At 55.5% G+C, this 22,199-nt stretch overlaps 3 protein-coding genes across 3 annotated transcripts; 1 reads left to right on the top strand and 2 right to left on the bottom strand.

The window, feature by feature from the left end:
* Positions 1–15: 15 nt before the first annotated feature.
* SKIC2 (SKI2 subunit of superkiller complex) lies at positions 16–9,928 on the bottom strand. The gene is made up of 28 exons (XM_082664611.1): positions 9,872–9,928; positions 9,691–9,794; positions 8,761–8,870; positions 8,544–8,661; positions 8,338–8,452; positions 8,159–8,233; positions 7,809–7,862; positions 7,514–7,704; positions 7,218–7,346; positions 6,854–6,999; positions 6,355–6,501; positions 6,139–6,223; positions 5,851–5,957; positions 5,369–5,515; positions 5,198–5,294; positions 4,801–5,013; positions 4,608–4,718; positions 3,267–3,497; positions 2,805–2,942; positions 2,517–2,654; positions 2,271–2,375; positions 1,782–1,929; positions 1,560–1,686; positions 1,229–1,439; positions 968–1,078; positions 673–891; positions 348–488; positions 16–252 (listed from the first exon to the last, which is right to left on the bottom strand). The coding sequence occupies exons 1-28, from the start codon at positions 9,891–9,893 to the stop codon at positions 52–54; spliced, it is 3,741 nt and encodes a 1,246-aa protein (XP_082520737.1). The 5' UTR covers positions 9,894–9,928; the 3' UTR covers positions 16–51.
* A 138-nt stretch (positions 9,929–10,066) lies between these two features.
* NELFE (negative elongation factor complex member E) lies at positions 10,067–16,053 on the top strand. The gene is made up of 11 exons (XM_082663265.1): positions 10,067–10,171; positions 10,608–10,690; positions 12,059–12,128; positions 12,230–12,375; positions 12,834–12,908; positions 13,036–13,073; positions 13,259–13,572; positions 13,695–13,839; positions 13,999–14,053; positions 14,302–14,404; positions 15,727–16,053. The coding sequence occupies exons 2-11, from the start codon at positions 10,616–10,618 to the stop codon at positions 15,822–15,824; spliced, it is 1,119 nt and encodes a 372-aa protein (XP_082519391.1). The 5' UTR covers positions 10,067–10,171; positions 10,608–10,615; the 3' UTR covers positions 15,825–16,053.
* On the bottom strand, positions 16,042–22,180 carry CFB (complement factor B). The gene is made up of 18 exons (XM_082663264.1): positions 21,985–22,180; positions 21,654–21,887; positions 21,040–21,225; positions 20,730–20,903; positions 20,408–20,509; positions 20,160–20,296; positions 19,717–19,855; positions 19,262–19,393; positions 18,880–18,981; positions 18,652–18,789; positions 18,044–18,141; positions 17,790–17,907; positions 17,415–17,568; positions 17,230–17,306; positions 16,907–17,019; positions 16,674–16,806; positions 16,544–16,593; positions 16,042–16,242 (listed from the first exon to the last, which is right to left on the bottom strand). The coding sequence occupies exons 1-18, from the start codon at positions 22,046–22,048 to the stop codon at positions 16,096–16,098; spliced, it is 2,298 nt and encodes a 765-aa protein (XP_082519390.1). The 5' UTR covers positions 22,049–22,180; the 3' UTR covers positions 16,042–16,095.
* Between the last annotated feature and the right edge of the window lie 19 nt (positions 22,181–22,199).

Genomic DNA, 22,199 nt, shown 5'->3' with positions numbered 1-22,199 from the left:
TTCACACAGGTGGTTTGCTGTTTTATTGTTACATTATTACACAGGTGTCATTCACTGGGTGTAGAGGCTGGCTGCAAAGACGATGTCCCTCCGTAGCAGGGTGGCGGCCGTCTCCATCTTGGCACCTAGCACAGGCTCGCCCACCAGGCGGGCCGCCCCCCGAAGCGAGCGACACATCTCGGCCAGGCGTTGGATGCAGCGGACCACCAGGCCCTCGGGGGTCCCCGAGAGCCCTGCCAACTCAGAGAAGGGCTGTGGGGGAAGTAGGGTGGGGACTGAATACGGTAGGGCCTGGGCAGCCTCTCCCCAGTCAGGAGTCCACAAAGCCCCAAACCCCAGCTACTCACCATGCCCCGGGCCCACTCGTACACAACCTCGACCAGGCCAAAATTCAGCTCTCCCACAAATTCCTCCACTGTCTGGTTCAAGCCACAGGCCACCTGCACCTCACCGATCCGCTTGGCCACAGCCCGGACACGTTCCACCCCCTGCAGATGGGGAGGAGAGGTTCAGCCCTGCCTTCCTACTCCAGGAAGGAGACCCAGATCAAGGAAGAAACAGTTCCAGCTCTTAGCGGCACTTGCAGGGCTGGATGGGGCACGTGGGGAATACATGGGGACGGGGACTGGAAGTGCCACGGCCGAGGGTGGGACGGAGGTGGGCATCCCCTACCTGTTTAAGGGTGCTTGGGAGCTGATCACTAGGGTCCCCGGGGCTCTGGCAGACCAGGCCGGAGAGCAGGGCCGCGATCTCCTCGGGCCGAAGGGCGCTCAGCGCGTTGTCAAACATGAGTTCGGTGAGGAGCAGCTCATGGCTGCTCATGGCACAAGCCACCCGCCCTGCCAGCTTCACGGTGCCCACTTCATCTACGTACCCCAGGGTTCGGAGCACCTGGAAGGATGGTGGGTGTTGGGAGCCTGCAGACCTCCTCCTCACTAGCCCCCCAGCCCCATCTCTGCCCTCCCACCTCTACTCGCTGGTGGTACTCAGGGAGCAGCAGAAGCGACTGATCCGACAGCAGGAAGCGCAGCCGCTCCATCTCCTCCTGTATCTGCATCCGCTCCCGCAGCTTCAGGTACTACAGGGAACCACCGGCAGGAGCATGTTAGCCTCCTCGCCCTCAGCAGGGGTGCACTGAGGACAAGGGCTGCGATGGGGGTGGCCAGTCTACAGGGAATGAGAGGAAAAGTCCCCCTCCCAGCTTGGAAGCTGGCATCCAGGGACCTACCTGGGCAGGGAAACGGGGACTGTGTACACACTGAGCCCCCCGGATCAGCTCCTCCAGCTTCCGGACCCGGAGCCCCGCCTCTACCACCGACACATCCTTGAGCTGCAGGTCATTGACAGGGTCAAGGGTAGGGGGTCCTGCTGGGTGGGCCTGAGCCAGACGTAGTAGTTCCTGGACAGCAGTTGTCACGGCCGCAGAGGGAGGCTCTTTCCTGAGAAAGGAGCAGGCCTTGGGACCTGGGGCACAGGCTTCTCTTCCTCAGGCTGCGGGAGCCTGCCCAACCACACTTCCCCACCCCCCATCACATGGTCCCCGCCCCAGCATCTCTGACTTGAATTTTGGTTGCTGCCTCTTGCTGAAGTCCTCCAAGATCTTCTCCCCATTCAGCCGGAGCACCTTGGTGGTGATGGCAGCCACATCTCCTGGCTGGAGCTTGGCCACAGTGTGGCCACACGGCCCTGTGAAAAGGGGAGAGCAGAGTCAGACCTTGCCGTGGGCCCAGGCATCCCAGCTCTGCTGCTGTCAGGAACTCGGCCGTCTGTCCCACTCTCACCTTCAGGCAGGAACAGCCTGAATCCCACGAGGTCATCTGGGTAGGGCACACTGGGGGAGGCTGGCCCCCTCTCCAGCGGGTCCTCAGACATGGGCTTATCACACAAGACCAGAGTCGTGAATACTCTGCTGGTGGAGCTCGAGGAGACCTAGGGGAGGCGGGGAGGCCAGGACAGGGCAGTGTGAGGAGTGGACGTCAGAGGTAGAGACCAGATCACCAACCTCAGGCAGGGACTGTGGTGCAGCCATGCGGAGCCCACCAGTATGGACTGGTGACCAAGCCAAGTGATCAGAGCAGATTCTGGGGGAAGAGCTTGCAGGAAGGACAAGGAGGTGAGCATGAAGTGGTGGGGATGGGATAGAAAGGAGGGCTCGAGTCAAAGATGAGAGCACTGGTGAATACAACCGGCCCCTCACCAAGTGGGGAAGATGGAGATAGGGCTCGCCCCTCCCTCCCTGCCTCTGGGCTTCAAATTCCCATCGCCCTCACCTGAAGGATCACACCCAGTGCGTTGTGATGCTTCTGATTCTTCACAATCACCACCCTTCCCGCTGAGAGAGATTTCAGCCCATTCACAGACTCTATGATGCGTCGCTGAAGGGCAGGGACGTGAAGAGAGGGGATAAGGGAGGAAGTGTCACAGAGACACTAGGACTAAGTTCAGGAGTACCCAAAGTGTCACAGTCTCTTCCTCGCTGTCTGCCACCCCTGCCCCCAACACTCACACGCATGTACCTGGATCAGGCTCCGGGTCTCTGTCAGTTCCTCCCCGTAGCTGTAATACTCAGGCAGGTCAACGAGTTGGCCAGTTACATCAGGCTCCTCCAAGGCCCCCAGCCGCTTGGTCAGCTCAGCCAGAGTCTGTTCATGGGCCTGGGAGAAACCAGTGTGGGTGTGCAGCAAGAGACTCCAGGCCCAGAACCCTCCACTTTCGCCCACCGGCCTCTGGATGCCCATCTCGTCCAGGCCTGGCTTCCCTCGTCCACATCCTTCACAGCAGCCTGGTCACACCCACCTCCTCACCTTACTGTCCTTGCGGGATGGAAACTCAGAGAAGCTCCTCTTCATCATGTCCTCCACCCTGAGGGCATCCACCCGCAGCAGGTTGAGGATCATGGTGTACGTGAGGCGGAACTGGGACTGCAGCTGGGACGGCTTCCCCTGGGCCGGGCCAAAGAAGCCAGTGAGGCAAGGGGAGACCTGCTGCTCGGCTGCTCTACTCCCAGCAGCTCTAGTCCCAGCTCCGCAACCACAGGGCCCTAGACAAACTGCTCGCTCACCTCTGCAAAACAAGGGAGTGAGACTAAATAGACTCTCCAAGGTCCCACCTAGCTCCATATTCACAGTGAAAAAAGACTGGAGGAGAGGAGATCCAATCTCATCCTTGGATCTGCTCACTCCAACCCTGGCCTCTCCCGGGGAGAAGGGAAGAGGGCTGGCGGAATCTAGCAGGGCCCAGAGCTTGCCTCCGCTGCCCCGGCTCACCATCATCATACGGTGCAGGTCCGCCATCTCGGGCACACGGCCCTTGCAGAGCAGGATGACGGTGCCCGTGGGGTCCAGGCCCCTCCGGCCCGCCCGGCCTGCCATCTGCACATACTCCCCAGGGAGCAGGTCCCGGAAGGTGGAGCCATCGTGCTTACGCGTGGAGTCAAACACCACTGTCCGGGCTGGCATATTTACACCCATGGCGAAGGTCTCCGTGGCAAACAAGACCTGGGACGGGGGAGGGGATCAGCAAAGGGGCTACACGCAGCTGTGGCCCAGCCCTGGCCAAGCCCACCTCACTTTGTAGCCAAGGCTAAGAAGGCACGGGGCCCAGTCCCAGACGGTTCACTCACAGGACCTCATTTAACTCTCAAGGCAAATCTACAGTGTGTGCTGTCGTTTTCTTTGTTGTATTTGTTTAGCTGCCTATTCCTTTCCTTTTACCCCTATATCCCACTCCCATCCCCCCAATATCAATCATCCCGCTGTATTTAACGCGTACCTTTTTGCGTGAATGTGTTTTATAAAATGTGTCTCATTTTGTGTACAATTTACAATTTGCCGTAAAGGCGATTACACATCTCCTTCTGTTTTCTTCTTTTCTTCCATGTAGTGTTTTCAACATCCGTCCACGTTCCTGTGGTTATATCTAATCCACTGCTTCCAACTGCTGCAGAACGCTTTGTGGGGTGCGTGCTGTACACCTACCTACCGGCTCTCCCAGTGAAGGGGTACCACCAACACCCTGCCGCAAGGTACAGCCAGCAAAGGAAGAGCAGGCGTGTTCCCTCAAGGACCAGGGTTGAGAATTTCATTGCGATTCACACTCAGGAGTGGAACTTAGGGACAAAGAGGATGTATGTACTTAGTTTTGCCTCCAGAGTGCCAGGATGCACTTGAGACTGGCCACACCTGTGCAAGGGTTCCTGTGATCCTGCAGTCGCCAACGTCTTGGGCAACACTTGGCATTAGCCACTTGCCTATACTTTACCAGTCTAATAACTGTAAAGTCCTATCTCACGAGTATTTCAATTTGCATTCTTCGGATGACTAATGACCTTCGTAAGTTTGCTAGCTTTGGGGGTTTCTCTTCTGAATACTGCGTGTTCATACCTCATACACCTCCATCTTAAAATGTGAAATCTACAGTTCAGGGAGCTTTAAGTAATTTGCCCAGGGTCACACGGTGAGTAAGTGGTGGAGCTGGGATTCACACCCAGGCAGCCTGGATCCAGAGCCCAAGTTCTTAACCACTGCACTGTCCTGCCTAAAAGGTTTCCCCTCCCCTAAGTGGGCAACGAATGCCTCGGGGAGTCCCTCTCCCACCAGCATGTGCACCTTGACCAGGCCACGGCTGAAAAGCATCTCCACGATCTCCTTGAGGATGGGCAGGATGCCGCTGTGGTGCACACCCAGGCCGCGGTGCAGGAGTTCAGACATGTGCAGAACCTGTTGGGGGCCGAGGCCCAAGATCAGGGATGGGGTCATGGAACACCCAATCCCCACCAGTCTCTGGGTCCCCCCTCCATACCTGGGGCAGCTGGCGGTCAGAGCCTCGGAGGCGAGCGAGGCAGCGCTGCAGGAAGAGGTGAATCTCACTCTTCTCTGAACTCGTGGTGAGGTCAAGGGAGGTGAGGCCCGAGGCCTGCTCATCACAGCGGCCACGGGAGAAGGTGAACACCACCACGGGCAGCTGCGCACGGGTGCGGAGGGAGGCCAGGAGGGACAGGTACACGCCACGGTCCTGGGGAAGTGGGGAGAAGGGAGTGGAGACTGAGTCCCTGAACCAGTGGGGGCCGAAGTGGCAGGAACTGAAGCCGAGTCAGATCAGGCAGTGCTCAAAGCTCAACTCCAAACACCTAGGGGATGAGGGGAGAAGGACACGGGAGAAACAGGCGGTGGTGGGTACAAAGCCTGCCAGTTCTCACCTGTGCAGGCCCCCCCTGATGCGTGGGCTGCTTGGCCCCAAAGGTCTGGGCGTGTTTGCTCATCCGCTCCTTCCTGGCCTCCACAGCCGCGTAGTACCTGGGGCAGGGGAGGGGCAGCGATCAGTCACACCCAGCTGAGCCCAGGTGAGACTCTTCCCAACTCAGGCTTACCCCTTTGTGTGGAAGGTGCCTCGGGAGTCCAGCAACAGGAAGAGCTCCCCCTGGGTCTTGGGGCTGTTCCCCGTGAAGAGATGATGCTCCAGGGGGACTGGGCGAGCAACAGTGCTGATCACATAGATCTGGCGACGCTTCAGCCTCCTGAGTGAGGAGGAGAAGACAGAAGATCAGGGGTGGGAGTGCGGGGAGGAACCCACATCCCCACCATCCTCCCCCACTCTGGCTTCACCTGGTCTTTTCTGGGAGCCGGACTGGAAGGCTGTCCCCGTCATCCTGTCTCTCAACTTGCAAAGCGATCTGGACCCAGGTGGGATCCCTCAGCCTCCCAAGCTGGACATGTTCCCCGGCTGCACCCCTTTCTCATCCCCACCCCCAAGGCCTGACCACTCCCCCTGCTGTGATAGTCTATGCCCCCGGCCCCGACTGAGGCACGCTACAGCCCCCTTCACCCAAGCACCCCAGGACACAAGTCTCACCCAATCCAGTCAGCAAATTCAAGGGCGTTGGGGACAGTAGCGCTCAAAAGGATGATGGAGACGTGGTCAGGAAGCATGATGAGCACCTCCTCCCACACGACTCCGCGCTGCGCACAGGGATGGAAGACAGCTCAGAGGGGGCTGCCCTTCCGCCCCTAGGAAGGGGCACAGGGTTCCGTGTCGGGGCAAAGGAGGCAGTGAGGTTCGCGGGGTGTGTGGAATAGAGGAGCTGCTGAACCAGCCCCACGGGAGGGGACTGCCAGGATCTGGGGACCCCGTTCCCCCTACCTCAGCATCGTTGATGTAGTGAACCTCATCAAAGATGACCCACTCCAGGTCTCGGATGACATCTGAGCCACTGTATAGCATGGAGCTGGAAGAAAGAGACCCAAGGCTGACTTCCCAGTGGCTCCTGTCTCTACCCTCAACTCAGCCAACATGCTCTCCAGAGCAGCCTCACCTTCCTGACCAAAAGCCCACCCGTGTTGAGTGCCCATCTCTCACCGAAGGATCTCTGTTGTCATAATGAGGCAGGAGGCCTCTGGGTGCAGCTGCACGTCCCCCGTGAGAAGTCCCACATCCCCAAATGTGTTTCGGAAGTCCCGGAACTTCTGGTTGCTCAGAGCCTTGATGGGCGAAGTATAGATGGTGCTGGGAGAAGAGCATGAAGTTAGCCGGTCCCTCCACGCTGACTCGTGGTCAGCACCTCCTCTCCCACCCTGAGCCTTCCCAGAAGCCTGCCACAGAGCTCAGGCGCCCCCCTTCACCCTAACTTCCCTCATGTTCCCCTTCATGGAATTACCCAGGAAAAATTCTGTCCCCCAATCCCTTCCGAAACTAACTAAACTCCCCACACTTTCTCATTTCCCCCTGGACCCCTGCCTCAAGTTTCTCCCCCAAAACTCTCATCTAAAGGAGGAAGTAGGGAGGTGGAGAAGAGATGAGACTTAGGTTGCAGGAGAGAACAGGGCTGGTGAAGGGGAAGCTGGGGACGGGACTGTACCGCGTCATGTGTTTCTGGGCAAGGGCAATGGCGTATTCAGCCACAACCGTCTTCCCTGCGGATGTGTGAGCCGCAACAAAGACCGAGTCATGCCGTTCCAAGTGTAGGATGGCCTGTTTCTGAAACACATCTGGCTCAAACGCCCACTGTGGGAGAGAGAAATAGATGGGGGCTGGAGAAGGGAGAAGGGTCTTCCTGCCTCCAGCCCACAGGACATTCAGGGCAGCGGGGAGAAGGCCAGAGTGAGGCCAGTCTGGGACTGAGGTCCAAGGTGGCCTGAAGGCATCTGGCCTCTGGTGGGGAGAGGAGATAGGGAGTGGGCTGGGAGGAGGTGGGGGAGCACGTGAGGACTGGGCCACACTACCCGGAAGGCTGGCTGGGGAATGAGTCGGTAGAAATCATCGACAGGGGAGGTGACATCCACAGGAATGGCCCACTGCTCCTGAGGGGGGGGCTTGGGAGGCTCTGGGGGAGCTACAGCTGTGGACGCTTCCTGGAAGGGGAAAGGGGTGTAGGGTCAATAAAGATACAGTCAGAAACCTCTCTGTTACCACTCCTCCCAAAAGATGCTCCAGTCTTCCCCTTGGACCCAACCAGGCCAGCCCACCCTGTCTGTGACAAGACCCTTCTTTCCTGCCTCAACCGCCCAGAACCACCAACCTGCAACACTAGGTTCTCCAAGCTGCTTGCTCGGGCCAGGGGAGCACTGCAGGGAGAGGCTGAAACAGTGTCCCGTCTGGGACCGCCTGGCTGTCCCACTGCCTCACTCTCATCCTCATCGCCCCCACCCAAATCCAGGGGCTCCAGCAGACGGCTGAGGCTGAGCAAGCCGGGGGCTGGGGCTGGGTGATCTGAGGAGCAAGGCGAACACGGAGGCCTGGTCATGTCTACCCCTGCTCCGAAGAAGAAGGGCACCACTTCCCCTACACACCCCCATCTCAAAACTAAAACTCACCCTCTGGTGCAAAGTCCACGCCTTTCTTGAAGCCGGGTGGAACAGTAAGAAGATCTGGAGGACAGGGACAGAGAGAGAGAATCTGGGCTTCTGCACACTGCCGTATAAGTCACGTGGTACATTAACCTGAAGGACGTCCTTCATGGCACAGACGTCGCGGTTGCTGATATTTATCGCGACAATTTTCCAACAGATGACAGTAAAGGTTGTTATGGAAGGGGTACCTTTTCCTAATTTGCTCAGGGAAATGGAAGAGCTAGCAAGGACCCAGTGACAGGCCCGGGCCCCTCTTCCTCAGGGCCCAGACTCAGAGCCCTTCCTCCCAAGGGTCCATCCCGGCACCACCTCACCTTTCTCAAAGTCTATCTCCTCCTCAGCCTCCTCTCGAGTGCTCAGATCTGCTATGGTGGGCTCATCCATTCCCCCTGGGGAGAGGTTGAACAAACAGGGATTCATGGGGTGGGAGTGACACAGGAGGGGTGGAGACTAAGGGCTTCCTTCCCTACCATCCCACTTCCACAAGCGTCACCTGGCCAGAAAGGGTACTGTGTTGGATTCCCCCACAGGGACTGGGAGATGGGCCCGGGTGGCCGGCGAAGAGACAAGGAGGTCGTGGCCGACAGGTTTGTATTCTCTAGCAGGACCTGACGCAAGAGATCAGAGCGCCAGTGAGGCTGAGCTTGCCTCTGACTCCCCTTTTCCCAACCCTGCTTCTCGTGGCCCGTGACCTCTTACCTCCTTGTAGCCTAGTATCTGGCCTGTGGTTGGGTGTCTTTGGGCCTGTAGGTCGGAGGGGACTGGGGCCCCCAGTGTGGCCAGGAGAGACCAAGGATCCATCTTCCTCTGCCATTTTCTGGACAGAAGGAAAGTAATTTTCAGGTCTTCTTTCTCCGGTGTCCCAGCTTTCTTCAGGGACCCACCTCCCTAGTCCAGGCCCCTCTAGACCCCTCACCGGGCTGAGTGTTCCACACCGTGCAGAGGCAGCCAGGCAGGAGATGACAGAAACAACTGCTCTGCTTCTTGCTGCAGATCTGGGGCACAGGGAGGGAGGCCGTGGGGAAGCTGGAACAAGGGCAAGATGAGACGCAAAAGGTAAGAGAAGAGAGTAAGACACAGAGCAAAGAGAAGGTGATAGGATTCATACTTAGATCAGAAATGGGAGATGTCCCAGAGAGACTAGGACAGTCAGGCTGAAGGACTATTTTCCAAAGGTGGTTCTGCTTTACAGGACAAACGGCCTGCAACCGAATTACCTGGGGTGCTGGTTAATAATACAGATTTTGGATTTCAGAACCTATGGACCTAAGAATTTGTATTTTAAAAAAGCTCCCCCACTCAGGTCAGTGCTCTGTGATGACCTAGATGAGCGTAATGGGGGGGGATGGGAGAGAGGGGTTATACGTATACATATAGCTGATTCACTTCGTGGTACAGCAGAAACTAACCCAACATTGTAAAGCCATTGTATTCCAATAAAAAATGGAAAAAGTCCCCTACTAATCATGAGGCACACTGATATTTCAGAATCACTAGTTTTAGGAAAAGGGGCCCAGACCTAAGGATGAAGAGCCAGGTGCTCAAAGGCTAGCATCTCAGCCACCAACAAGTGCCCTGGAGAGAGAAAAAGACTCCAAGGAGAAAAGGCACATTTGAAAGAGCAGTTCTCAGAGTTAAGGTATCCCCAGGGCTTCCAGCTCTGTCCTCCCATGGGCTCTGACCCACAGCAGGTCCACTGGGTTGGGAGTCTGTCCAGCACCAGTCTAGGCCCGGACGACAGGCGTCCAGAGACAGGAGAGCCAGGTCAAGTTAGATCCTACTGTGATGAGGGTGAAGGAGGTTCTAAGTTCAATGAGGGTCAAGGTTAGGGTCAAAAGTCACTCACGGTGCTCTCTGGAGCCCCAGGCACATTCAGCAGCTCCCAACGCCCTGTGCATCCCAGCTCTACGGCCCGAAGGGGCAGGTCCAGAGGATCTGGGGGAGGTAGCACTACGGGGGAAAGGTCACAGGTCAGGGGTCAAGGGTCATTCCCTGTCTACGCCTCCTTTCCACCCACTGCCCCTCACCGATTCGCTCCGTCTCCATCATCCTGGAGCCTCGGCAGCTACCTGGCAGCCCGGAAGTGTAGGGAGGAGCCGAAACGCGGAAGTAGAAGCGACTTCCGGCACAACCCCTCCGGGGGCGGGGATGAGTGCTACCGAGGGGCGGGCCCAAACTGGTGGGATGCCGGGCGGAAGTGTGTGCGCCGCGGGCCGCCTTGGTTACCGCGTTCTCCGCCCTTCGCTACGTCATCGCTCCGAGCCCGCGATCCGCTGCCCGCTTGGGCGCCGCCCGAGACCGTGGGGCTTCGGTTGCCGCCCCCTCAGGTAAGGCCTTCTCCTCAGCCTTCGTCCCTTTTTTCCGAGCTCCTTCTGTCTTCTTGCCCCTTTGGTTGCTCTGAAAGCGCTGCGCGGGTTCCACTGCCTCCTCTGCTTTTCGGACCCCGCGATTGCCATACTAACCCCAGCGAGGTAGGGGGGTCTGGTGCCATCGTCTTGGCGACGGAGGGGGTGTTTCTCCCTTCCTGGGCCACATGGTGCCCCTAGGCGCTGGTATCCGTGATTCCTGAAGAGAGAAGGGAATGCTGGTTGATCCCGACGAGCGGGGGTTTGGACGGCAGCCTGGTTTAAGCAAGGGGTAGGGAGAGGCAGAAGACAGGAGTAGGCAGGCCTGGAGGGGTGGGGCTGGGGTCAGTGTGCACGGCGTGTGACCCCTGGGCGGTGACAGTGGAGAAAGATGTCTTGGGCCCTGCCCCTGAACCAGGAGCCACCATGTTGGTGATACCCCCCGGACTGAGCGAGGAGGAGGAGGCTCTGCAGAAGAAATTCAACAAACTCAAGAAAAAGGTGAGGGAGTGTGTGCGGGTATGACCCAAACTTTCAAAGACTCTACACTGAGAACACCTGGGGTGAGTGTGCGGGGCTGGGGTGGGTGGGGATTCAGCTAGCTCATACATGGAGACATACCACCTCTCAGTGTAGTTTCAGCAATGGACTTTCTCAAGTGTGTACTTTCTTTTCTCTCTTTTCTATGCAGTCTGCCATGGAGTTTTCTTCCTTTTCCATGGCTTTTAGTACCACCTAAGAGCCGGCGATCCCGAGCTTGGTTTTTCCAGTTCCATCTAGTGTTTTACTGATAAGTTTCACATACCCAAAATTGAAGCTATCATCTCGTCTGTTCTAAACTTGGTCTTCCAAATAGGGCTGACTACATTTACTTCTCCCATGTGTTTGGGATGAAAGTCTTATCTCTGTCTTCTGCTCAATTTGCATAGCCAGACATTTGCCAAGTCGTCTTGATTCTTCCCTTGAAGTAATTGCTTCCGTTTACTTTTTCCTGTTTATTCCCTAGATCAGGTCTTTGCTGATGCTCACCTAGCCTGTCGTAATGGTCTCTCAACAAGTTTCTTTTTTTGGACAGACTTCTTCACTCCTATTAAAATGGTGCATTGAAAACACAAAACACCGCTCTTCTTTTTCTCAAAACTCAGTGGTTTCACATTGTCTATAAAACAAAGCCTTAATCAGGCATCCCTTTCTGTAGAACTATTCCTTGATCCCAAAACATGCCTTCCCAAAGCTTTCTTATCTCTGCATCTTTGCCACCCTGTTTTCTTTGTCTGAAATGCCCTTTCCTCTCAGTCTGTGTTATGCAGATTGTATCCAGGACCCAGTCTAATAACCATTTGGCATTAGAAAAATCTTACTTGCTCTCAGCTACAATCTGCACTTACGATCAGTCTTGAAAATTCAACCTAGTCGTCATCTAATTTCTCAGACTGTAAACTTCTTGAGGGGAGGATCTGTGTCTCATGCTTTTGCATATCCGTGTTTCAGAGCAATTGTGTGTTCTTATTAAACACGTAGGGGTGGATGGATGAAGTCCCTAAGAAGGCACGGAGGCTTATATTTCATTGCAGCTTATATCCGGGGGCTCTGGTCTATGATTGAATGCCTTGTTTTCAACTTGAAAAACATGAGACTGGAAAGCCTCTGGAGGCCATGGTTTGAATAGATTATGTGTGGCTGGCTTTGTAGATGATCTGGGGGACTATGTAAGAGGCAGGGCAGCCTCAATGTACCACTCCAGGGGCACCATTTGCATTGTTTTCTCTCAGCACGGTGTCCCCGGAGTGATGCGCCCAGGGGCCTTGGGAGAGGACCTGGCCAGGGATTGGCCCTCACCAACTCCTCTCTTCTCACTCTTGTTCCCAGAAAAAGGCATTGCTGGCTCTGAAGAAGCAAAGCAGCAGCAGCACAGCCAGCCAAGGCGGCGTCAAACGCTGTGAGTGACAAGGGAGGCGGGGATAGACTGGAAGTGAGCAGCACGGGCTGACCTGTGTCACAGCCTGGCCAACATAATGCCTCTTTCCCTCGCCACTCCAGCACTGTCAGAGCAGCCTGTGGTGGACACAGCCACGGCAACAGAGCAGGCGAAGCAGCTGGTGAAGTCAGGAGCCATCAGTGCCATCAAGGCTGAGACCAAGAACTCAGGCTTCAAACGTTCCCGGACCCTAGAGGGGAAGCTAAAGGTGAGCACAGGCAGAAAGATTGTTCAGGGACTCCTTGACTTCAGAGGGCATCCTTGCAAGTTGGAATGGAGGTAAGTTTAGGGGGAAGGTAACGCCAGTTTAATCCTGGGCAGGTTGCTACACCACCCTGAGCTTCAGGTTTCTTATCTGTAAAGTGAGGAAACTGGATGACTCCTAGATTCTCCTCCGTTTACGCATTCTGTGACTCTGATGCATCCTGTGGTAGAGCTCCTGGAGTGTGGTGCTCAGAGGAGTTGAGCAGGCTGAGAATGTCGTCAGGCTTAAGACATTTTTAAGTAAACTAACTGCTTTAAGTGTGTATTAAATCTTTTATGTAAAAGGAAAGAAAAGATAGGCCAGGGGAGCCGAGAAGAGGGTGAGGGAAGAGGGCCTCCTTCTGCCCCGTGGTTAGGCAGCCTCCTGCTCCCCACTGAGGTGGGTCTCTGCCGTCTTCCCAGGACCCTGAGAAGGGGCCAGTCCCCACTTTCCAGCCGTTCCAGAGGAGCATATCTGCCGATGATGACCTGCAGGAGGTAATGGTTTCCAGTTGTCTGTCTCTGAGCGGCTTCTGGGGGATTGAGAAAAATGAGCGACCCACATATTTGGGACCACATGCCGGCAGCTAGGACTCATCTTAACTGTCCTTGGTTTCCTTTTCAGTCGTCTAGACGTCCACAGAGGAAATCTCTGTATGAGAGGTTAGAGAAAGATAGGACTGGGTCCCACTGGCGGGCGGTGGGGCCAGGGGGATTGCCTGGGTCCTTAGGAGGTTTGGGACTGGAGTGGGCGGAGCTGGGGCTACAGAGGGATTGCTGAGTCTCCCCAGGCTCTGGGAAGGCGAGGCAGAGGCCCCCTTTGATCCTCCCTGTCTACCTCTCCCCAGCTTTGTGTCTTCCAGCGATCGGCTTCGGGAACTGGGGCCAGATGGAGAAGAGGCGGAGCGCCCGGGGGCTGGTGATGCCCCCGCTCGAAGCTTCGACTGGGGCTATGAAGAACGTGGTAGTGCCCGCTCCTCAGGCTCCCCTCCCCGAAGCCGCAGCCGGGACCGCAGCCGCGAGCGGAACCGGGACCGAGACCGGGAACGGGATCGAGACCGAGAGCGGGACCGCGAGCGAGACAGAGACCGCGATCGAGACCGGGACCGGGACCGAGACCGGGACCGGGACCGGGACCGGGACCGAGAGGGCCCTTTCCGCAGTGAGTGATCTTGGCTGGTGGGAAAGTGACTTCAGATAAGGTTTAGGTGGGTCCTACTAAAGTGGACTCTTAAAGTGGAGGGTGAGCTAGACTATGTCTCGTTACTGATTTCTGTCCTGTAGGGTCGGACTCGTTCCCTGAACGCCGGGCCCCTCGGAAGGGGAACACTCTCTATGTGTATGGAGAAGACATGACGCCCACCCTCCTCCGTGGGGCCTTCTCTCCCTTTGGAAACATCATTGACCTCTCCATGGACCCACCCAGAAAGTAAGGATGACAGAGGGGCAGGATGATAGTCCTTGGAGGACCTGGGGTATGAGACCTGAGGGAGGAAGCTAGCCTGTCTCCACAGCCTGTAACACTGGGTTTGATTGGGTCCCGAGGAGCCCATAGGCCCTCTACTGACCCTGTGTTTTCTCATCCCAGCTGTGCCTTCGTCACCTATGAAAAGATGGAGTCAGCAGATCAGGCCGTTGCTGAGGTTGGGACTTCCCAGATCTGTTCTTCCCATCCCTCCTGCCATCCTTATATTTTCTTTCTAAAATACTGGGAGCCAGGAGGAAGTCATTTCCTCTTGACAGAGACGGTCTCTCCCTATTTACGCAGGAAACCTTGCATTCTCAAGTCCCTACTTAGTCTGTTCCTAGGATGGTAACTCCTGGAAATTCTCCTTTGGTTTGTCTATAATGTTTCCCCCCATCCTCTGCCCCCTCCCCTCTTCTGCCCCAGCTCAACGGGACCCAAGTGGAGTCCGTACAGCTCAAAGTCAGCATTGCCCGAAAACAGCCCATGCTGGACGCTGCCACTGGCAAGTCTGTCTGGGGCTCCCTGGGTAAGAATGGGATTCTTCCTCTCTCATTCTGTCCCCTACAGCTCACCCCTTTTTGTTCCCCGGCATGTCCCTGGGTTCTGTAGAGGTGATAGAGGTCTGGATTTGTGTGGCAGCTGTGGGGATTGGAAGGAGAATCGTCAGGCCTTCTGTCAGTTAGAAGTAGAAGGAGAGAAAAGTATGGAAAACAATTTCCAAGGCACTGACTGGAACGGGGAAAAAGTGGAAGTGACTGAGGTTGGTGAAGAAGGTGAGCATCTCATGCAGCCTTATTCATTTTGAGTTGCAGTATAGTTGGTGTTATAAAATAAGCCTTTGAAATTAGGGATCTGGAACTCAGGTGTGAGGTGAGGCATGAAAATGTAGACTAGAGCCATCTGTATCACGGGGTAGCTGCAGAACGATAGCGTTGGCAGGGGAGACTGAATTTCAAGAGAAGATGAACCGGGACTGGGCTTGAGGAATAATCAGGGGGTATGGTGGGAAGCTGGGCTGTGTTCCTCATGCCCCACACGTCCCCAGCCATCCTGACTTGTTAGGCTGAAGTTGAGGATGCTGCAAAGGAGACAGAAGGAGAGGTCATGGGGCCTGGAGCAGCACCCAAGGGGCCTGGGTCATTGCAGCCAAAGGGTACAAGCTTTGAGAAAGAGGAAGTGATCAGCGGAGTCAAGATACAAAGCTCCAAGAGAATGGGGGCTTGTATGGGGGGTTCACTCTAGCCCCAGAGTGGCAGGGATGGAATCCTTGGAGGTGGGGTGAAGAGAGGGGACACACTGGGGGTAGGGAGGAAAGAGGAAGGGGAAGGGACGGCTCGAGGGCCAAAGCTACACCCAGAATGAGTTCTCCTGATGGAGTGAGTAACCCGTTTTACCTGAAATAGATTTTCACGTAAAGGAGTGGGCACAAGGGAGTTCAGAGCAAGAGTGGTCCTCTGTACAAGCAGGAACCAAAAAGGACCAGCACGTCAACAAAGGACTATAGAGATTTTTTAATTTTTCGTGTACTGACTGAAAGTTGTGGGCTAACATTATTCACACGTCTCAACGATAACATTTGGCGTTTTTCTAAGAACAAAACACTCATTACGGTATTTGCATGTGCCATGATAACAGTGTACACTCTTTTTTGCTGGGGCCACGGGTTGGTAGCCGCTGGCCTAAGGGGGCTAAAGGTATTAATAGAAAGGCCATCCCGGCCACCAGAGGGCAGCATGGAAACTGGGCATCCAAGGGCCAGAGGCTAGAGTTGAGGCGGTCAAACTCTGGGCCTCAGGTCTCATCAGTGCCCTCCTTCAGACCTTAATGAATACTCTCCTCCCTCCCTAGCTGTCCAGAATAGCCCTAAGGGTTGCCACCGGGACAAGAGGACCCAGATTGTCTACAGTGATGACGTCTATAAGGAAAACCTTGTGGACGGCTTCTAGGGAGTGGAACTGGATTCCGTGTGCCTCATCTGGCCCAGCGCTGGTCTCAGTAAAACACTGAGGTGGAAGCTCACACACCTCCCTCAGCCTCTGGTTTTTCAGCACTTGGGATTGGGGTTGAGCCTTTAAAAACGGCTGTTAGATTCGATCTCAGTTGTAACAACATGGTCAGTGCACGCTCCCCACTCCTTTACCCCAAAAGGATCTTGAACACAGGTGTTGTCGTAGTTGTTTTAATTTGATCTCATGCCCGTTTCCAACAGGAAACCCCTTATAGAAAACCCAGATCCTCATCTTGGAGTTTTTCCTTGAGCCAGGGCAGCACTTGGTAGAGGTTGATGTGAAAGTCTCGGGCGTAAGCAGGTACCTGTTGCTGCCCCTTGCAGACGTCCACAACGCCCCAGCTGATCACACCAACCTGAAGAGGGCGAGGGCGTCCCAGGAACCATTTGGTAGACTTCCTTCCTAATCCCAGGGAGCGCAGCTACTCCCAGCTGCATCTGAGCTGACCTGGGAGGGTTAGACTAGGGGCCCAGCTCAGTCCTATCCCCTGGCACACAGATCAGACACACACCCCTACGTTGGCCAGTTCAAGGAAGAGTCCAAAGGTGAGGCAGGCTCCACCCTCCCCTTTCCAGCCACATGCAGTGAGCTTTCCTGCTTTGGGGGCCATGCTGACTACTTGGCATCTCCCCACAGAGAGGAAAGGGGAAACTCACTTGAATGAAGCGACTCTTCTTGTGAATAAACAGGGGACCACCAGAATCACCTACAGGGAGGGAGAAGCTGTAGGGGAAAAGAGTCTTGGGCCTCAGGAACTTAGATCACAACCAAAGAGCCTTCTCTCACCTTTGCAAGTGTTGGGGTCAGCATAGGGAGCCACCCCTCCGGTGCAAAGGAACCTGGGGGTGACTACTTCAGAGACGTCCTTGACTTTGTCATAGCCTATGGCACGTAGAGCATCCCTCTCACAGCCAGTTTTCTGTAGGTGAGGTGGGGATGCACGCAGGAGAGGAGTGATGAACAAAGCTTGCTTAGGAAGAATTGGGGCTTAAAGGACCTCAGGATCCCACATTCCTCACCTTTTCCCCATTCTTGATGTAGACCTCCTTCCGAATCAGTGTCTTCTTATGATCCTTAGACAGCTCGGACACAAACAGAGCTTTGATATCCTTTGCCGGGAGCAGCTCTTGCACTGGACGAATAGACAGACTGGGTCATTTCAGCACTCTCCCTTCCCCCATTGTCCTTGTCCTTTGTCTTTGTCACTCAGCAAATGTTCTTCCACCCCTTCCTGTGAGCTAGAGACGGCTGGGCATCACCTGCCCTTCCTGCAGCTCCCTCTCATGCCTCCCTTGTCTCTCAGAACCTCACCCTTACGCTACTCTCCCTGATACTGTCTTACTCTGTTGCTGGCACGTGGTTGAATGTGGAAGCCTCAAAGCTTGATTCGATCCCTCAGTGCAGGGGAGACAAATGGGCCTGTTGAGGAGAGATGGGAAAATTTGGGGATGGTGAACCCTGGACCTGCCCCAGTCTTCCAGCCCTGCCTTTCGCAGCCTTGTCTCTTTGGGAATCCAGATGGCTCACCTGATGGTCTCACTGTACTTGAGCTTCTTCTTGAGCTTGATGAGGGCCACGTCATAGTCATAAAATTCAGGAATACCTTTTGCTTTTTTCGCATTGAGGTCGTAGTTTGGGTGAAATAGGACTTCTTCTATCTCCCACTCCTGCTTCTCCCCTCCTGAAGTAGGAGAGTGGGTACCTCTAGACCACCCACTACTCTGTAGGCAGTCTCCTGCCCCCATGTCATCCCTAACTCAAGTCTTCCTCATCCCTAAGTGGTCCAGCGTGCAAGGGAAGGGGCTGCGTTGAGGTCAGGTGGAGTGTGGCCTCTTGAAGAGAGTGGGAGGTTCTGCCCAGAGGGCATGGCTGAAGCTCAGGATTGATTGGTTGCATCCTTACCCATGCTGACCTTGATTGAGTGTTTCTCGTCATCCACAGTGAAACAGTGTGCCGCTGTCAGCACAAAGTACTCAGACACCACAGCACCCATACAGCTCTCATGTCCCTTAAAAGGACGCTGGGAAGAGAGCGGCAGAGGGAAAGCTCGGCTTTCACAGACAACACCATCTATGAACACTTTGCCCTTCCCCCGACCTTCGTTTCACCCTGACCTCCCCTCCCATAAGTCCCCGCCGCCAGGACACTGCACTCACAGTGACTGAGATCTTGGCCTGCCATGGTTGCTTGTGATAGTCAGTACCTTTCTTGTGCTCCCAAACCATGCCGCAAAGACCCAGAGTCCGGGTTTCATCTGGCAAGAAAGGAGATTGTACTGAAAGCCGGGACACTTCATTTCCGAATGGCAGCAGCCTTTCGGGGAGGGATGCCTACATGTCTATGGGGACCAGATGCCATAGGAGGAAAGGGAAGGCAGGGGCACTTGTTTCCTTACATTGAGGGCAGGGAACCACTGTGGTATCGTGAAAAGAACGGGGAACAAAGATCAGAGAGCTGGGTGTTTTCAGGCCCAGCTCTTGCTAACTTGTCGTTCCTTGACCTCTCTTGGCCCCAGTTCCCACATCTGTAAAACGAGGGACTTAGGAAAGATCTCTGCATCATTCAGAACTCTGTGATTCTAAGATCAGGGAGTGGGCAGTACCAGGAAGCAAGAATAATGACACGGAGGTAGAGAAGGAGGAATGAGAAAGGACTTGCAGACTGCCAGGGCTTCAGGAGGGGTGGAAGAACGAGTGACCTTGAGGGGTCTGGGGAGAGCTGAGTTTCCTGACCATCTCCTTATCCCCTTCTGATATCTTCCTACCAAGCATTTGTATGAAAACATCCTCCAGGTTATCTATGTCCTTGAGTTTGAACACGTGTTGCTCCTTATCCTTCTTGGAAGCCAAAGCATTGATGCTGTCTTGGTCCACCAGAGGCCCAACCCCAAACACATAGATGTCTGGGAGAGAAAAAGGGAGAGTGAGGGTCCAAGCCCTGGGGGGCAGGAGCTAAGAAAGTGGGGTGCTGAGTCCTAGGCAATAAAACTCACCCAGATAATCCTCCCTGGGCTTTTTGCGATTTCTACCAATGTCCAGCAAGTCCCGGATATCGTGAATGACAGAGACTGGATCCCCACCCATGTTGTGCAAGCCTGCAGGAGAGACCAGGACCATGAAGGTGGGAGACAAGGAAGGAAGAGGGTCAAGGAAGATAAACTGGCCAGAAGGAGTGACATATACAGCGGAGTGAGCAGGTTGGGGAGGAGATGGACGTGAGAGATGGTGGCGAGAAGGGTCCCTCCTCATAAAGGTTCACAGGAAAGGGCAGCATTCAGGCCCCCAACCGTGAGCCCAGCGCTACACGTGGACTTCAGGGCCACACGCTGGTTGGAGAGGGTGGGGAGTCAGAGGCAGGGGAACAGTCCCTCTGACCATCAGTCATGAGGAGGATGACGTGGCGGGTGCGGTTCCAGGCTTCAGGGAGTTTGTTCACTTCCCTGTTCATCATGTTGTATACTTCCAGGAGAGCCTTCTTGGTGTTAGTCCCTGCCCTCAACTTGTGGTCTGTGGAAAGGGAAGAAATCATCACCTCCACCTGGACTTCCGAGCCATCCTTGACCCCAGAGGCCTAGCAGCAACTGAGATCCACATCTGTCAACTTTTTGAGTTAATCGTCACCCCAGTGACTTCCCTTTGACAACAAAGTGACCATCTCAGTTCCAAAGGGTTCCCACCAAAAACCCCCATTTTCCAATGACCCTGCTGCCCATCCATGGATTAAAAAGTAGTCCTCCTTGTCTCACTGCCCTCCCCACAACACTCCTGAAACTTCGGACCTCTCTGACCCCAAAGCGAACCTCCCACCATTCCCTTCCCTGACTTCTGACCTTCGTAGTTGATTTGGTTGAGCTGCTCTGTGACCCAGTCTGCATCGCTGCTCTTTGGGTCAGACACTCTGATCAAAACTTTGGGGTCTGTGGCATATGTCACTAGACCATATTTTGGCCTCACCCCATAACTTGCCACCTGTGGGTGAGGGGAGCAAGGGGTCATGGCACTGAAAGTAGAATATATGGCTGGGAGAATTCAGCAGCTTTACTGGGACAGACAGTGAAGGACATCGTAAGAGACTCATCACCCTGGGGTTCATGGAGGAGTCTGGGTTAAAGATCAAGAAACTGCTTCAAGTAAAAGGAAAGGAAGACAGAATAGGACCTGGAGATTTTCTGGGACCCTGTGGCTCAGAGGGGCTGGGAGCATCAGGGAGCTAGTCCTGGCAGGGCAATGAGGTCCATTCAGGGTCCCCACATTCAGGGGGAGGGGGCCCCACCTTCTCAATGAAGTTGCTGAGACACCTCTTGGCCCCTGTGAAGTTGTGGGACCCAATGCTGTCTGATCCATCCAGCACCAGGTAGATGTTCATGGAGCCTGAGGGGTCCAGGATAATCTTCCTCTTCTGTTGTTCCCCTGGGTGCCAAGAGAGACACTCAGGCTCCAGGAGGCATGGTTCTCCTGCCCCTTCTCCATCCTCCTCCCACCCCCAATTCCCTGCCCTGCCTCCCCTCTCTATCTTCAAACCTGGGCTGTGCCCATCCTCAGCATCAACTCCTTCTATGGTCTCTGTCAGGGAAGACAGGAAGGCTTCGGCCACCTCTGCAGGGGTATCGTACATAAAGGAGTCTGGGAGAAGTCAGAAAGCAGGTCAAATGTCTGGGAGGGTCAGGGACATAGTGACGAGAGATGGTGGGTTTCCAGGGTGGGAAGGGCTCAGAAGTTCTTCGGGGAGGTTTAGAAGTGAGGAAGGAGCTGGGTTGCAGTAGGGGGAGAAGGCAGTGCTCTGGTGTGGGAATGTGAGGATGGGAGAGCAGGATCTGACGTGAGGGTACGGATCAAGGGTCACCTTGGCAAGAAGGCTCCGTTCCACTCCAAGAGCCACCTTCCTGACATGTTCGCTGCTTGGAGCCACGTAGGGTGAGCCCCCGGCTGCAGTAGTAGGTGACAGTGTCTTCAAGGCGGTACTGGCTGCCCACCTTCCTTGTGCCAATGGGGATGCCCGGGTTCAGGCAGTACCCCGCTGCAGAAGCATGAGACATGGAGGTAAGGGCCAAAGCCTGAGGGCAAGGTAGAGCACAAGAGCTACGGTGCCAGTTCCTCAGGCTGAGGGTGGTCGGGAAGAAGGTCGTGTCGTGGGAAAGGGGGGCGCTTCTCACCTCCATCGTCGCAGATGGCCGTTTCCCCGTCCCACCGACCCGTCGCTTGGCAGGTGCGATTGGCAGAGCCCCGGAGATTGTAACCATCATAGCAGTGGAAAGAGATCTCGTCACTCAAATTGTAGTAGGGGGCCCGGGGCCAGTACTCCCCGTTCTCAAAGTCCTGCGGTCTGGGACAGCGAATTGCTTTGGGGGAGGAGAACAAGTAGACCTTACTGAGACGGAAGGACTGCGCTTTAGGATATCCCTCCTAGTCTCAGGGACCCTGTCACTGAGAAACAGCGCCTTCTCGGTCCTACAGGATCAGCTGCTACCCTTGACCCCTGGAGGGTACCTCAACCCCTGGGGAATCCTGCCACTCCCCCTTCCCCATTTCTGAGTGTTCTTTGAACTGCCAGGGCTGCCTGGCACGGGGTAAATGCTTAGTAAAGGTTAGCTCTCCTTCATTCTCCCTCCATCCCACCTCCAGCCCTTGCTCAGCTCCTACCCTTGCTCAGCCCAACTTGTCAGCCTGCCTGGTCTCCACACAAGTCTAATCTTATCCAGGTCTGGACCTTGGCCACCACCTGCTCCGTCCCTCCGCTGGCCCAGGCCCATCCTCACTGCCCTCCAACCTTTGCATTCGGCCCTCTTGACAATCTTTTTGTCTTGGGTCTGCAGGGTGCTCCAGGATCCCGTGGATCTGCAGGTACGAATCTGCACAGGGTATGGGTAGAAGCCAGAAGGACACAAGTACTCCAGTGACTGGCCCGCCTTGAGAAGCCGGAAGGAGCCACCTTTGATCTCTACTCCCTCCAGAGAGCAGGGGCTCTGGGGCCCAGCCTCAGGCAATGGCGTCATGCTCACACCTAAAGAGAAAGGCTGGTGAAGCCCAGCCTCACAAGGCCAAGGAAAGATCCTGGGGGCAGCAGGGGTGGGGGGGAGGGGGGCTGTGACCTCACTTACCTCCAGACAAGAGGCCCAGGATCAAGGGTACCAGGCAGAGTTGGGGGCTGCGTTTGCTCCCCATGGTGACAGAAGACAGGAGAGAAACTGGGGCTGGTGGCAGGGTGGCCTCTCCTGGCTCCTGCTGCGTGTCTGCTTGGCTCGATGGCCAAGCTGAAACTCCAGACCTGAGCCTGGTCACACGTCCTTCCCCTGCCCCTCACAGCCTCCAGCCT

This window comes from Grampus griseus (genome assembly GCF_964374135.1).
Source record: "Grampus griseus genome assembly, chromosome: 10".
NCBI classification, from domain to species: Eukaryota; Metazoa; Chordata; class Mammalia; order Artiodactyla; family Delphinidae; genus Grampus; species Grampus griseus.
The sequence above is the reverse complement of the archived record's forward strand: the minus strand, read 5'-3'. Positions and strand labels throughout refer to the sequence as shown.

Bases quoted from the DNA above. Each gene is read 5' to 3' on its own strand.
- CFB (XM_082663264.1), bottom strand. From the start codon at position 22,048: ATGGGGAGCAAACGCAGCCCCCAACTCTGCCTGGTACCCTTGATCCTG. The intron at 17,908-18,043 runs GTGAGTGCAGTG...CTCTCTTCCCAG, and splicing joins AGGCCAAGATCTCAGTCACT to CGTCCTTTTAAGGGACATGA. The intron at 17,307-17,414 runs GTGAGCCATCTG...TCTCCTCAACAG, and splicing joins AAGTACAGTGAGACCATCAG to GCCCATTTGTCTCCCCTGCA.
- NELFE (XM_082663265.1), top strand. From the start codon at position 10,616: ATGTTGGTGATACCCCCCGGACTGAGCGAGGAGGAGGAGGCTCTGCAG. The intron at 12,129-12,229 runs GTGAGTGACAAG...TCGCCACTCCAG, and splicing joins CCAAGGCGGCGTCAAACGCT to CACTGTCAGAGCAGCCTGTG. The intron at 12,376-12,833 runs GTGAGCACAGGC...CCGTCTTCCCAG, and splicing joins CCCTAGAGGGGAAGCTAAAG to GACCCTGAGAAGGGGCCAGT.
- SKIC2 (XM_082664611.1), bottom strand. From the start codon at position 9,893: ATGATGGAGACGGAGCGAATCG. The intron at 7,000-7,217 runs GTAGTGTGGCCC...TCTCTCCCACAG, and splicing joins TTCCCCAGCCAGCCTTCCGG to TGGGCGTTTGAGCCAGATGT. The intron at 5,014-5,197 runs GTGAGAACTGGC...CCACTTCCCCAG, and splicing joins ATCAGGGGGGGCCTGCACAG to GACCGTGGCGTGTACCTGTC.